This window comes from Mobula hypostoma, chromosome 6 (assembly GCF_963921235.1).
Source record: "Mobula hypostoma chromosome 6, sMobHyp1.1, whole genome shotgun sequence".
In the NCBI taxonomy this organism is placed as follows: domain Eukaryota; kingdom Metazoa; phylum Chordata; class Chondrichthyes; order Myliobatiformes; family Myliobatidae; genus Mobula; species Mobula hypostoma.
This window is the reverse complement of record NC_086102.1, coordinates 141,955,284-141,971,439: the sequence shown is the minus strand read 5'-3', so window position 1 is coordinate 141,971,439 and position 16,156 is coordinate 141,955,284. Positions and strand designations below refer to the sequence as shown.

At 43.1% G+C, this 16,156-nt stretch overlaps 1 protein-coding gene across 1 annotated transcript; it reads right to left on the bottom strand.

Moving 5' to 3' along the window:
• LOC134348776 (gamma-crystallin S-1-like) lies at nt 1-9,006 on the bottom strand. The gene is made up of 5 exons (XM_063052580.1): nt 8,891-9,006; nt 7,652-7,721; nt 6,880-7,008; nt 1,162-1,404; nt 1-276 (listed from the first exon to the last, which is right to left on the bottom strand). The coding sequence occupies exons 1-5, from the start codon at nt 9,004-9,006 to the stop codon at nt 1-3; spliced, it is 834 nt and encodes a 277-aa protein (XP_062908650.1).
• Nucleotides 9,007-16,156: the final 7,150 nt, after the last annotated feature.

Here is a 16,156-nt window from a genome sequence, read left to right as displayed (position 1 = left end):
TTAGAAGTCCCTCATGCGCCTGAAGGACCCGATCATTGAGTTGTAGCCACCCCAGTCACTGTATCTCCTGTATTCCCCGGGTCTCAGGAAGTACTGTCGGCCTCTGTAGTTGGGATGTTCATAGAAGATCCAATAACCATCCATCACCTGACAGGAGTGGATGTCACGGTAACGGAAACAATCGTAGACAGAGGGACAGTCATCCATGAATTCCATCATTTGCCCTGCAAAGTCAGGCCTCTCGTAAATCCTAATCCTGTAGTTTCCACCTCGGTACTGGAATAGGAAAAACACAGTTTTAGTAATGACGCTTTGTAGAGCATTCAAGCATTGAACACCAGTTCATAAACTGGCCATTGACTTCAATGGAAAATAAAGTCAGATACAAATTGATCATTTCACTATCTGCCTCAACAAATGGCTTTGCTGTCGGTTCTAACATAAATTAAAGGAAAGCAAAGGGGAAAATATAAGAAATTCTGGACAGAAACAGTAGAGCACAGGACAGGCCTTTTGGCCCACAATGTTGTGCCCAGCGGATTAAATTCATAAATTTAAATTTAGCTGGCTATTTAAATTAAACAGATAACTAAACTGATCCCTTCGACTTAAACAATGTCCATATCCTTCCACTTCCCTCACATCCATGTGACTAAACATCTTTTATAAGTTAGTAATGTATCTGCATCCAACATCATCCCAGGCTGCGCATTCCAGGCACCCACCACGCTGTAAAAAATGTTTGCCCCTCACATCTCCTTTGAACTTACATCATCTCACCCTAAATGCATGTCCTCTGGTATTAGATAATTTCACCACCTGTCTACTCTAAATATGACTTTCATCAACTTATAAATCTCAATCAGTTCTCTTCTCAACCTCCGCTGCTCCAGTGAAAACTGCAATATAACAGATGGTGAGAAAAGACATGAAGATTTTGGTCAAGATCTCAACAATCTCATCTCTGGTCTCTCACAATAAACTGGGATATATTAATGCTTGTTAAGAGATCCAATGTTACCTCCTCCTTTACATAGAAATCCCCTAGTATTTTAACAAACTTGGGCGTATTTAATATCCATTAGGCACTTGCTAGGCAAAATCTCCATCTTAAGAGATGAACTGCAAAGGATAAAATTCCCTAAAAAAAATTGAACTTACATATGGGTAGCTGCGACAGGACCTGATTGTGTCATTGAATCCCATCCAGCGCTGGTAGTCAGGATACTCTCCCCTGCTCAGGACATACTGGTATCCCATGTAGTTGGGTCTCTCGTACAACACCCACCAGTCACTCTCGACACGGATGGAGTTACAGCGGCTGAAGTAAGGGGAGAGGTCGGCACAGTCGGAGCTGCACTCATAGTGCCGACCCTGGAAGTTCCTGTCCTCGTAGAAGATGATCTGTGGGAAGAAACATATCTGTGTTAATAGTTGCTTGGGTGTTCATGAAGAATTCTCATTTAGTTCATTTACTGAGTAGCCCTTGCCTTTCCCATTTTGAACACAGTGAGTCTGGTAACCAGCTGAATGTTTCACAGTCTAACACGAGTTGGTATTTATATGCAGGGTAGAAAGGTCTCACTAGGCAGTTTCTTGTTATTCTGGTGACACAACATTAAACATCAGCAAAATGTAACAAAATCCTTTTTTTCATTTATTGTCAAAAAACAACAGAAAGACATTTGTTGCATCGTGGATTCTTTCAGTTGTGCTTTCTTATCATTTTAATTGTTGTTTCAATCAAACAGTTCAGGAACGTTCACAGCTGCATATCACCCAGGTCCATTCACCCGGGAAAAAGTAGCATTTTGGTTGTCTTTCTCAAGCTGCCTAAATTGAGGACATACCTTATTATTCTGCCAGGTTTGATTTGAAAATCTATCTATACTGCTTTTGCTCCACAGCACAGATCAGTCACCTCGATTCTTTCAACCAAATAAGACACACGTGATTTGTCTTCAATAATCTCTGCTGACTCACCCTTCATAACCTCATAACCCACTTGATCCTCCAAGTGAGAGTTAATATTGCCTTTCGCTGTGGTTCCTTGTAGTCTTCCCACCTCCAGCTTTCATTGTGTTTGTTTCACGTGGCTTGTTGAACATGTTGAACAGTCAAAGCCTTCCACTCTCCTGTCATTGAAGAACTGTACACATACACTCAGCATTTCAATTCCCACTGAGTTCTGGATTACCTCACCATCCTTGTGACATCCCATTCCTTGTAATTAATTTTCTAATGCGAGAAAGGCCAATAAATGGATAATTATCTCTGATAAGCTGTTGATTTATAAAAACTTGATGCGTGTGTCATTGATGAGTATGTCCCCAGAAGATCATTCATTGTCTTCCCCAAACAGGAGTTCAAGATGAACCATGAGATCTACAAACTGCTGAGGGCCAAATCAATGGCATTCAAGTCTGGTGACAAAAAGAGTTACACGAAGTCCAGGGACGATCTCTGGAAAGCCATCTCAGAAGCAAAGTAGCAATTTTGGACTTAACTTGAATCAATGAAGGATGCTCATCATCTGTGACAGGGCTTGACCATCAAAATATGGAGGAACCATCATGAACTTTCACAACTCCCAATGATCCTGTGATTTCAGTCTCTGATCCCAATGTGAAAGCACCGTCAAGAGGGTGAACCCATGGAAATCATCCACCCCAGATGGGGTTCATGGTTAAAAACCTGAGACCTGTGCTAATCAAATGGCTGGAGTGTTCACTAAGATCTTTAACCTCTCACTTCAGCAATCTGAGTGCCCTCCTGCTTCAAGCGTTCTTCAATTCTACTGCTGGCTAAGAAGAACATACTAACCTGCGTCATTGACTATTGTCCAGTAGCGCTTATACTCAGAGTGATGAATTGTTTTGTGAGGTTGGTGATGAAACATCATCTCCTGCCTAAGAAGCGACTTGAATCTGCTCCAGTTTGCCTACCAGCACAACAGGTCAACAGCAGATGGCATTTCATTGGCTCTACAACTGATTCTTGGAACATCTGCACAGCAAAGACATGCACAACAGGATTCTCTTTACTAACTGTAGCTCAGCATTCAATACCATCGTCTCCTCAAAGCTAATCAGTATGCTGCAATCCCTTGACCTCAGTACCTCTTTGTGTAATTAGATCCTTGTTTCCCTCTCTTGCAGACCCCGGTCAGTTTGAATTAGCAACATATTTTCAACCCTAATCTCCATCAACACAGATGCACCGCAAGGCTGTGTGCCCAGCCCCGTGCTCTACTCACTTTACACTGGTGATTAAAAGGCTAAGCACAGCTGCAATGCCACAGTGACGCATGCTGATGACACCACAGCAATAGACCAAATCAAAGGTGGTGATAAATCAGAAAATAGGAAGGAGATTGAAAGTCTGGCTGAGTGGAACCACAATAACAATCTCTTATTCAGTGTCAGCAAGACCAAAGAGCTGATTATTGTCTTCAGGAGGAGGGGAACAGAAGGCCATGAGCCAGTCCCCATCAATGGGTCAGAGATCAAAAGGGTCAACAACTTTAAGTTCGTTGGTGTTGATATTTCAGAGAACCTGTACTCTGCCCGGCAGAGATTATACTGAAGGTAAATCACGTTTGACTCATCTGGCTGAATTGACTGATGAAAGAATAGAGTGGGCTGATCAGTGTTGTGCAATTACGAAGAAAACACAGCAGCACCTCTACTTAGAGGTTTGCGAAGATTCAGCATGACGTCTAAAACTTTGACAACTTCTATAGATATGTTGTGGAGAGTATATTGACTGGCTGCTCCATGGCCAGGGATTGAAAAACCAATGCCTTTGAACCAAAAATTGTACAAGGTGACAAGGTGCCACACATGAGGCTGCTTCACCCACTAGGAGCCCATGGTATTTCAGGAAAGGTTCTAGCATGGATAAAGCAGTGGCTAATTGGCAGGAGGCAAAGATTGGGAATAAAGGGAGCTTTTTCTGGTTGGCTGCCAGTGACTAGTGTTGTCCCATTATGGGTCAGTGTTGGGACTGATTTTTTTTTTAATGTTATATGTCAATGATTTGGATGATGGAATTGATGACTCTGTTGCAAAGTTTACAAAGAGTATAAAGTTAAGTGCAGTGGCAGGTATTTTTAAGGTATTTAAAGGAAGTAGAGAGGCTATAGAAAGACAGACATTATGAGAATGTGCAAGGAAATGGCAGATGGAATACAGTGTCGGGAAGTGTATGGTGATGCACTTTGGCAGAAGAAATGAAAGGGTTGACATCTAAATGAAGGGAAAATACAAAAACTGAGGCACAAAGGGACTTTGGAGTCCTTCTGCAGGATTCCCATGTACCTATCTAAATGTCTTTTAAACATTGAAATTGTACTGGCCTTTACAAATCCCTCTGGTCGCTTGTTCCATTTTGCCCACCGTGCTCTGTGTGAAAAATGTGCTTCTCAAGTCCTCTCTTTCCTCTCTCATTTTTGACTCCTCTTCACAACAAAATATACTGTGACCCTCCATCCTATCCTAGCATAATTTTATCATTAGCATAATTTTAAATACCTCTGTAACGTCATCCATCAGTTTCCTACATTCAGAGGAATTTTTTATGTTTAGGGAGGTGACATCTGAGATTATTATTTTGGACAGGTCTATAAGGTTACACATACTCTACAATTATTTAGCTATGAATTTACTGAATCACCGATTTGCCAATTTCAGAGAGAAGAAATCTGTCACTAAATCAACTTTTAATAATTACCCCATTATCTTGTAGCTATGACAGCTTATCCAAGGCCCCTAGTGGTGGAGAGATCAACATCAACCTGGTGGTGTGATTTAGGGCATTATTTGTTTCAATAAGATCATCCTTCACTCCATTCCAAAGAACACAGAAATGTGACTTAAAACTGGAAAGGTCCTTCTGTCATTACATTAGTATCCCTCAACAAGCCATGAGGAAGGCTTCCCAAAGTAATGGTAATTACGGCTCTTTGCCAAAGTAAAAAGCCTTTCTCTAACATCTATTAGCTCCACTTTCAGAATTAAAACTCTTCACAGCACTCTGCTTTGATATAATTCCAGATTAACTGAAAACCACCAAAAAACATGTGGATTTGATGAGCTTCAATTTCAACTTAGATTGTGCTTCTATGTTAAACTACTTTCTGTATCTCTTTCATACTGTTATTGTATATGTGCTGTATGAGGTTATTGCTACACCACCAGAACCTGCACCTGTCCTCTGGGCTATTTCCCCATATCCCAACTTTCCAAAAGTGTTTCCATTTCCTCTTTCAATATCCCAATGATCTATTTCTATAACCTCTGGGATAGACAATTCCAGAGATCACCATCCTCTTCAAGACTTAGAGTTCAGTCTTACCACATTCTTTAGGATCTGTGTTGACTGAGGTTTCAATAATTCATGTTTATTTCTTTTTGTTAACTTTCAATAGAAGATCCTACAGCTTTAAATCATTCCACACCAATTTCAACTCAAATTCCATCTTTCACAATGCAGAATCTTAGATATGTTCAAGCTCTCCAGCAGTTTTCTGTCCATGTATTCTTGTTGTTTACCCTGGTTTCAACTGAGGTAGAATTCATCATGTTTTGTAAAAGTAAAAAATAAATTTCTGAAATATCTTGTAAATCTTCTGATCAAGAAGACATCAGCAAATATTAATTCCTTGGGTAGCATCTTCTCCAGATAGCCAATCTTTTCCATTATATCACTTTCTCTAAGTTTTTTTTGTCTTGATCGTTTTATACAAGCTGCTGAACATACGACGTGCAGTTTGCAATTTGATCAAATGATCTAGCGCTCTGCTGTGTCAGGAGAGGACCAAGAGCATGAGTTGCCTCATGGAGATCAGAGACAGGGTCCCCAAGAGAACCAAGAGCACATGCAGCTTTATGAAAAGACCAATCACAGTGCACGTGGTTATGAATGACTCCATCTTCGTGTCGAGGAAGATTGAGGTAACGAGGCCGAATTTGGAGGAGGTCAGCAGCTGCTCTCAATGAAGGCCATGGGGTCGACGACAGTCCGTAGCAGAGCTGGCGACGTGCTGGCGACATTGTTGCAGTCACTCTTCATGGAAGGTCTGAGTTTGTGTGCCGCTCTTTTCAAATGCTGAAAGGAAGATGTTTTAGATATTCCGAGATTTATCTGATTATTGGACTGTACTTTATATTGATCACCTTCAGTTTTCAGTGTTTTCTTTCTTGTTGCCAATTGGTGGTGGGTGATATGTTACTTTTTCTGAGAGGAAGGTGGTGGGGATTTGGGGACTGATGTTATTGATCATGTTTTTCTGTGTGGGCGATCTGTTTTTGTTTGTGAGAGGGTGAGTTGGGGGTTTTGATGTTATTGTCACTGTTTTTTGCTGTGGGGGGTTTAAGGGTTGATGTTATTGTCACTGATTTTTTCTGTGGGGGTAGATTAAGGGTTTGATGTTATTGTCGCTGTTTTTCTTGCGAGGGTGGGGAAAGGGGATGTGGGATTTTTGATGTTAAAGTTGCCACTTTCCAAACAACTTTCAATACAGTTCGTGTTTTTCAGCCTCCTGGGAATCATCATAATGTTATCTATCAACTGGAACCAAATATGTTAGAACAGTTTAGTGTGGTCCTTAGGTTACGATTACTGTTCAACTGTGATTTCCAGTGGAATCAGGGTAAATGAATCAAATGAGTTGATAGTGTCATCAAAGGTATTTTATTGCCTCCATAAATATTTGAACAAGATAAAATCAGATCTTTAAGAGCAACTTTTAGAAGTCTCTCATGTGCCTGAACTGTAGCCGCCCCAGTCACTGTACCTCCTGTAATCCCCAGGTCTCAAGAAGTGCTGTCGGCCTCCGTAGTTGGAATGTTCATAGAAGATCCAGAAACCATCCATCACCTGACAAGAGTGGATGTCGCGGTAACAGAAACAATCGTAGACAGAGGGACAGTCGTCCATGAATTCCATCATCTGTCCTGCAAAGTTAGGCCTCTCGTAAATCCTCATACTGTTGTTTCCACCTCGGTACTGGAATAGGAAACATAGAGTTTTAGTCATGATGCTCAGTAGATTGTTTGCTCATTATTCACTACATCTCAATGCTAATTCATAAGCTGGACATTGACTTCAATGGGAAATAAAATCAGATGCAATTTGATCATTTCACATTATCTGTCTTGATGATGCCTCCAGCTGGCATTGCTGCTGGTTCAAATTGGAGTTAAAGGAAAATACAAGAAATTCTATATTTAGAACATCGGGTATAAGAGCACAGGAACAGGCTCTTTTGCCACAGTGCTGTGTAGAACCAAATAAATTAGTACATTTAAATTTAGATGGCTATTTAAAGTAAATGGCCAACTAAACTAATCACTTCTGCTTAAACAGTGCCCATATCCTTCCACTTTCCTGACATTCATGTACCTATCTAAACATCTCTTAGCAGTCCCTAATGTATCTGCTTCTGATACCAACCTGGGCTGTGCATTCCAGCACCCACCACTCTCTGTTTAAAAAATTTGCCCCACACATCCCCTTTGAACTTACACCTTCTCTCCTTAAATGCACGTTCTTTGGTATTAGATATTTTAACTGTGGGAATAGATGTTTTCTGTATACTCTATGTCTGCTTGTCATAAACTTATAAATCTCTTTCAGTTCACTCCTCAACCTCCAGAGATGACAACTCAAGTGTGTCCGACTTCTCGTTATAGCAGATGCCTTCTAACCCAGGCAGAATCCTGATAACAAAACACAAGAAAATCTGCAGATGCTGGAAATCCAAGCAACACACACAAAATGCTGGGGGAACTCAGCAAACCAGACAGCATCTATGGAAAAGAGTACAGTCAACGTTTTGGGCCAGGACACTTCCTTTTAATTCATTTTTCTGATGTAAGAAAGACTAATCAATCAGTAATTGCCTCTGATAAGCTGATGGTTTATAAAATCAGTCCTCAACGAATGTGTCCCACAAAATCATAAAGTGTCTTCCCCAACCAGAAGCCCTGGCTGAACCATGAGATCTGCGATCTGCTGAGGACCAGATCGGAGGCATTCGAGTCTGGTGACCGAGAAAGTTACAAGAGGTCGGGGTACAATCTTGGAGTGACATCTCAGGAGCAAAGTGGCAATTCTGAACTAAAATTGAACCAATGAAGGATGCTCGTCAGCTGTGGCAGGGCTTGAATGCTAACACTTCCTACAAACTGAAATCAAGCGACAGTGATGGCAACAAGACTTCGCTTTCAAGTGAGCTCAATGTCCTCTATGCTCACGTTGACCATCAAAGCATAGAGTAATCATCACGAACTCCCACAACTCATGATGTCCCTGTGATTTTAGTCTCTGAGGCCAACATGAGAGCATCCGTCAGGAGGGTGAACCCATGGAAATCATCAGCACCAGTTGGGGTTCCCAGCTGAGTACCTGTGAAGATCAACTGGCTGGAGTATTCATTGAGATCTTTAACCTCTCGCTGCAGCAGGCTGAGGTACCAACCTTCTGCAAGCAGGCTTCAATTATACTGGTAGAAGAACATGCTAACCTGCCTCTCAATGACTATCGTCCAGTTGCACTTAATGAAATTTAGTATGTTGTTTCCTGCTTGACATTCCTGCCTCCTACCTCCACAGGGTAGTTGATGGTCCTCCAGCCAGTTTCCTTACACTCAGCTACCTGGTCTGAGTACTTCAGCCTCTTCCACTCTTAGGCAGCCTTCACTCCTTCCTCCCATGGGATGGCTAACTCAATGAGGAGGACTATCTTGGCAGATGTGAACCACAGGACTATATCTGAGCGGAGAGATTTGGTGGTGATTTCCATGGGAAACCGTAGCTCTCTGTCGAGATCTGCCTTGTAGAGAGGAGTCCTGAACGAGATCTTGGGCAGATGCATTCAACACTCTTACCAATGATAACAAATCAGACAAGTTGTTGGCCCGCTGGGGAAAGGCTGCTTCTCGCGTCCTTCCTGCAGGATTCTAGGATCTCCACCAGCTTCTTTAGGACCTGGTTGTGCTGCCATCGGTAGTGTCCTTGGGACAGCACTGACTTGTATCCTGCCAGGATGTGTTGGAGGTTGGCGTTAGTGGTATGACACAGAGGGCAGCTACCCTCACTGCAGAACCTCTGGTGAAGATTTCAGGAGCAGGGCAAGGTGACATAGGTTACCCTGATGAGGAAGCTGAGTCTGGCTTGTGGGATCTTCCACAGGACAGGCCAGCTGAATGACCTGTTGAAGGTGCCTCCCATGTTGTCTAGCTTTCCTGGCGGCCCTGTGCCACTGCCTTCACCCCATAACGCTCCTGCTCTGTCCTTATCACCTCCTCCATTACCATGGCTTTCCTCTCTTTCTTCAAGGCCTTGGACCACACATGTTCTGCCTTCCCCCAGCCAGGTCCTGCTTGTCCAGCCTGGACTCTTCCGACAATTTCTTGGTGTTGCAACCTGCTGATAGCCTGGTCTACTTCAGCTTGAGCTCTCCATTTACGGCCAGTATGGATTGGGGCATTGGCATTCCTCACCAGTGGGTCAGTGGACTCTTCAACTCAATGACCAGTAGCGTTTTCTCCTGCTTATACCCCAGGCTGATGGATCTCAATAGCAGCTGCAACATGTTCTTCCCAAAGAGGTCAGTGTCCGAGAAACACCAAGGCAGCCCCAGCCATTTCTGGATGTACAAACTGACTATCCCATCCATCCTACTGGCAGTTAGTTAGGGAATATTACACGTTTTCAGGAGACCACATCACCCTTTGGTACAATGTGAACTTTATACTTTCCGGGTAGTTGACTCTGGTCAATTCTGACCAGGCCCTCTACGAGCTGTTTCTGCGCTACTTTTCCCATCTGCCTATCAGAGAGCTCTGTGGTGTACTGCCTCCCAAGGCTTTGGATGGGATTCCTGGCCAACAATGGGACTTTCTCGCCCCCTAAACGAAGGTGATTTTGTCACCTTTGACACCTGTTCAGAGGGATGGGCTTAGTGACTTGCCCATGATACTTGTCCAACCTCTTCAGCAGTCTTCTTGTGTATGCAGCTGCCTGAAGAATGTTTGTGACATCACTTCTCAATGGAAATCTCTGTCCTGACTGTAGCTTTATCCCTCCAACCACCTGCCTTGCTCCAATAAGGACAATCTTGAAGGCTGCCACAAACAAGATGGGAGAGATGGGACACCCCATTGCAATGCCTACTTCGAGATGCTACAACTCCGTTGTAAAATCTTAAGAAAAGCCCATCTGGAGGTCACTGAAGTAATCGTAAACCATGCCTCTAATATAATCAGAAGTGTAAAAGAACTCCATCATAAAGTTCATGAGCTGGTGAGTCACAGATCCATATGCATTCCCAAAATCCAGCCACTCAACGTGTCAGTCAACTTTCTCACTCTTAGCTCATTGGATCTGGTCCCATTTCAATGATGGATGCTCCACACATCCTGGGAAGCCTGGAACTTCTGCCTTCTGGCAGCTCGTGTCAATGTATCCATTGCCCATGAGGTAGCTGGCCATCCTCTTAGCCACAACCAAGAAGATTTTTCCCTTGACGTTCAGCAGTGCAATGGTCCTGAACTGGTTGTTGGAACTGGAGTTCTGCTCTTTGCGGATGAACACCACCACAGTTCTTTGCCCCTCTGATGGGATGCGCTGATTTTCCAGAGGTTCTCATATGGTTCCACATGATCTTCAGCACACAAGGGCAGATTATGTAGTGCCTGTAAGGAATTCCATTTAGACCTGGTGCTAACACTGACCTTTTTGATGACTTCTCTGACTTCACTTAGCTTGGTGGAGGGGTCAAACTAGACAGTAATCCAAGGGAGGTTTTCCTTGCTGGATCACTGTACTGGCCCCTGATGTACTGCACCAGCTCCTCTTTGGTGGCTTTCAGCTTCCTGTTCTTTCTATCCTCCATCTGCTGTTGGGTGTACTTGAAGGGATTCTTGAAGAATCTATCTCCCTCTGTCTCTCTCTCACTCACTCACACTCTCTCTCTCTCACACTTTCTCTCTCTCTTTCTCACACTCTCCCTCACTCTGTCTCTCTTTCTCTCTCTCACTCTCTCTCTCTCTCTCTCTCCTTCTTAATCCTTCTAAATGTGCTCTGCCCTTCACAGCCTGGATAGCTCCATTCCACAACAGCTTCAAACCCACTTTCTCCTCCTGTGTTGCTTTCTTCCAGTTCTTCGCAGCTGGTGCTGCCTTTGTACGGGCTGCTCTACGTCCTTCTCTCTTCTTCCCTTTTCTCTTGGAGCAGTGAATTGCTTGACGCGTCAACTTCACCAAGACTAGCCTTACATGCCTCATAGAGGAAGCCTCTAAATGAGTTAAGCGTATCTTCCACTCGCTGAGTAGCGCATGCTCTAGGATCACACTGAGATCCATGTCCAGCCTCTGCCACTTGCCTATTGATCTTGTAACTCTTCCCGGGTTCTTCCCTCAGCTTTGCAGCGTGGCTCCGCAGATGGGTGGGTGTCAGTTCTGTTTGTGTGCCTACACATAGGGGGTTACCTTCATTATTGGGCCTTTTTCCCCTACCAACAAATCACCTCCAGCAATGTTGGATCCTTCAGCTGGTTGTTTTCTACATTATTTTGAGTTCCTCTTGTCTGATCTGTCCAGCAGTGCAAGATTGCTGTTGGCCTTTCTTGCTGCACTTCATTCACCCCCGATGGATTCGTAGTCCTTTTATGTGTCGACACATTTGCCCACCCACATGTGCACTTCCAAAGGATCCTTATCTCATTGTCTATATTCGTTCCGGCTGTTGTGGTGTAATCGATCCTTTTCGACCCATCTTTCATTATGCCTCTCAGACGGCCTTCGGATTCTCTTCTCTTATTTGGCTTCATAGTCATTTGATTGGTGTCTCCACTACAAGAAACTAGTGGGTTGGGTAACTAACTGCCCACTCCTACAGTCATCCAGACTTTCCTGGACATCCTCCAGTCTTCCCTGGACTCTTCCTATCTTTTCATAGTAGACGCTAGATACCCAGAAGTTTCAATGAGATTTACAGGAATATGTTGTTTCCTGCTTGGCATGGCTGCCTGCCCCACATCCAACTTTGCCCTTAGGTCAGCTGCAGGGTCATCAGCCGGGGACCACCACTCACTGATGTCTCACTCTCTTAGCCCTGGTACCTCTCTTGGTGGCGGAGCAGTGACAAAGACGTCTCCCTACTCACCCCCTGCAGCTTCCAATGGGGTTAGTCGGTCCCCCAGTTTCATCCTTCCTGCTCAGCCACAGCCAAAAGCTGCCCTTTTCTGGCTCTTCAGCCAATGCTCTGATAGCCCTTCTGAACCTCATTCCAGTCACTGCCATATTACAAGTAACCTTGTCGTCGATACGCCAATGAAGCCCTAACATCCCACCTCCACAGGGTAGATCCTTACATTCAGCTGCCAGGTCAGAATATTTCAGCCTTTTCTGTTCGTGGGCAGCCTTCACTCCTTCCTCCCATGGGACGGCTAACTGCCTTGGCAGCCCTGGACCACAGTGATAAGTCTAGATGGTGAGATGTGGTGGTGATTTCCATGGGGAACGGTAACTGTCTGCCGAGATCTGCCTTCATGTTCCACTGCTTGCCTGTGGAGGGGAGCCCTGAAGGAAATCTTGGGCAGATGCAATCTGCACGCTTACCAACCTTAACAAATGGGATCACTTGTCCCACTGGGTCGTCCACAATGATGAAGTGTGTTGAGAGGTGAATGATTCAACTCAACACGGATATGGACCCACTGGAATTTGCCAATCGCCACTATAGGTCTACGGCAGATGCAATCACAATTGCTCAGCTTTAGAACACCTGGGCAACACAAATATTGATGTCAGGATGCTGTTCATTGACTATAGCTCAGTATTTATCCTGTAATATTATATACGGATGGATAGACTTAATCTTGTCATAACGTAGTTTGTGCAAATCTGGCTCTAAAACTGGATCAGGCTTGTAATTGTAGTAAGGTGTGGTGTCTTTTAAGTTTGTTTCTGTTTTCTCTTGGCATTTTCTGCATTAATGGTCGTGATTTACTGGTCTTTTATTATGTATTTTGATAATTTCTTGTGTGTATGCCTCAAGGAACTCCTCAGATCATGCAGATGGACAAGGATAGATCTGGTCCTAGGGTTGAGGTTCTTAACTGGAAGAAGGCCGAATTTGAAGAAATGAGAAAGGATCTGAAAAGCGTGGATTGGGACAGGTTGTTCTCTGGCATGGATGTGATCGGTAGGTGGGAAGCCTTCAAAGCAGAAATTTTGAGAGCGCAGAATTTATATGTTCCTGTCAGGATTAAAGACAAGTTGAATAGGAATAAGGAACCTTGGTTCTCAAGGGATATTGCAACTCTGATAAAGAAGAAGAGGGAGTTGTATGATGTGTATAGGAAGCAGGGAGTAAATAAGGTGCTTCAGGAGTATAAGAAGTGCAAGAAAATACTTAAGAAAGAAATCAGGAGGGCTAAAAGAAGACATGAAGTTGCCTTGGAAGTCAAAGTGAAGGATAATCCAAAGAGCTTTTACAGGTATATTAAGAGCAAAAGGATTGTAAGAGATAAAATTGGTCCTCTTGAAGATCAGAGTGGTCGGCTATGTGTGGAACCAAAGGAAATGGGGGAGATCTTAAAAAGGGTTTTTGTGTCTGTGTTTACTAAGGAAACTGGCATGAAGTCTATGAAATTAAGGGAAACAAGTAGTGAGATCATGGAAACTGTACAGATCGAAAAGGAGGAGGTCCTTGCTGTCTTGAGGAAAATTAAAGTGGATAAATCCCTGGGACCTGACAGGGTGTTCCCTCGGACCTTGAAGGAGACTAGTGTTGAAATTGCAAGAGCCCTGGCTGAAATATTTAAAATGTCGCTGTCTACAGGTGAGGTGCCGGAGGATTGGAGAGTGGCTCATGTTGTTCTGTTGTTTCAAAAAAGATCGAAAAGTAATCTGGGAAATTATAGGCCAGTAAGTTTATCATCGGTAGTAGGTATGTTATTGGAGGGAGTACTAAGAGACAGAATCTACAAGCATTTGGATAGACTGGGGCTTATTAAGGAGAGTCAACATGGCTTTGTGCGTGGTAGGTCATGTTTGACCAATCTATTGGAGTTTTTCGAGGAGGTTACCAGGAAAGTGGATGAAGGGAAGGCAGTGGATATTGTCTACATGGACTTCAGTAAGGCCTTTGACAAGGTCCCGCATGGGAGGTTAGTTAGGAAAATTCAATCGCTAGGTATACATGGAGAGGTGGTAAATTGGATTAGACATTGGCTCAATGGAAGAAGCCAGAGAGTGGTGGTAGAGAATTGCTTCTCTGAGTGGAGGCCTGTGACTAGTGGTGTGCCACAGAGATCAGTGCTGGGCCCATTGTTATTTGTCATCTATATCAATGATCTGGATGATAAAGTGGTAAATTGGATCAGCAAGTTTGCTGATGATACAAAGATTGGAGGTGTAGTAGACAGTGAGGAAGGTTTTCAGAGCCCGCAGAGGGACTTGGACCAGCTGGAAAAATGGGCTAAAAAATGGCAGATGGAGTTTAATACTGACAAGTGTGAGGTATTGCACGTTGGAAGGACAAACCAAGGTAGAACATACAGGGTTAATGGTAAGGCACTGAGGAGTGCAGTGGAACAGAGGGATCTGGGAATACAGATACAAAATTCCCTAAAAGTGGTGTCACAAGTAGATAGGGTCGTAAAGAGAGCTTTTGGTACATTGGCCTTTATTAATCAAAGTATTGAGTATAAGAGCTGGGATGTTATGATGAGGTTGTATAAGGCATTGGTGAGGCCGAATCTGGAGTATTGTGTTCAGTTTTGGTCACCAAATTACAGGAAGGATATAAATAAGGTTGAAAGAGTGCAGAGAAGGTTTAGAAGGATGTTGCCGGGACTTGAGAAACTCAGTTACAGAGAAAGGTTGAATAGGTTGGGACATTATTCACTGGAGCGTAGAAGAATGAGGAGAGATTTGATAGAGGTATATAAAATTATGATGGGTATAGATAGAGTGAATGCAAGCAGGCTTTTTCCACTGAGGCAAGGGGAGAAAAAAACCAGAGGACATGGGTTAAGGGTGAGGGGGAAAAATTTTAAAAGGAACATTGGGGGGGCTACTTCACACAGAGTGGTGGGAGTACGGAATGAGCTGCCAGACGAGGTGGTAAATGCGGGTTCTCTTTTAACATTTAAGAATAAATTGGACAGATACATGGATGGGAGGTGTATGGAGGGATATGGTCCGTGTGCAGGTCAGTGGGACTAGACAGAAAATGGTTCGGCACAGCCAAGAAGGGCCAAAAGGCCTGTTTCTGTGCTGTAGTTTCTATGGTATGGTTTCTATGGTTTCTTCCATGGAGGGCCATATTTTTTCACTGGTTAACATTTTCTTCTGTAGTGATAATTTTTCCTCTATCTGGGTTGTGCTTTCACTTAATTTTAGTGGTACACATCTTTTAACAGAATTGCATGTGCTCACGTGGAGTGCTGCATCCTGTTTCTGTTGATGAAAGTATATCCTCCGAAGTTTTATTTGACTGTTGTGACTGTTTTATGTCTGTTATTCCTCTTCCTCATTCTGTCCCACAAGTGTGTTTGAGTGTACACAGTGTTTTCCAAAATTTGTCATTTCAGTGCCTATTTTTCTTTGTAATTTTTCCAAATGGGTTTTGGATCAAGATATTATGCCAAAAGAATATGTTAAAATTGACATAGTAAAAGTGTTTATTGCCTTTGTTGTATTTTTTACTGTTGAGCTCTGCTTAGCAGAGGTTCTTCAGCCATGAAGTAAATTCTTTCGGAAGGTTTCCCTTTAACACACTGTAATACTTAGATGTTTCAAAGTCATCCAACGGTTGTACTGTATCCTGTTGCTCTGTTTTCCATTCTGCCAGCTCTGTTTGCACCTTTCTTTATGATTAATGTTCTGCATTTATCCAGTCCAAAGTTCTTCTTTATATCTTTTGAAAATAGTTCTACTATTTGACTTAATTTCTTTAGCTTTACTAATGATGGAGCGTATAATTTCAACAAATCATCCATGTACTAGAGCTGTGTTAAAGCATAACTTGTTTTTTCCTGATTTGCTACCCTATTTTCATCCAATTCAGTAAATTAGAGAGCCCGTTTAAACCTAGATAAAACCATAAACGGCTTAGAAAAATGCCCTGAAAGATGTCTCCAT

Bases quoted from the DNA above. Each gene is read 5' to 3' on its own strand.
- LOC134348776 (XM_063052580.1), bottom strand. From the start codon at position 9,006: ATGGCAGCACAACCAGGTCCTAAAGAAGCTGGTGGAGATCCTAGAATC. The intron at 7,009-7,651 runs GTTGAGGAGTGA...TTCCTATTCCAG, and splicing joins TTGAGTTGTCATCTCTGGAG to TACCGAGGTGGAAACAACAG. The intron at 277-1,161 runs GTAAGTTCAATT...TTCCTATTCCAG, and splicing joins CCTGTCGCAGCTACCCATAT to TACCGAGGTGGAAACTACAG.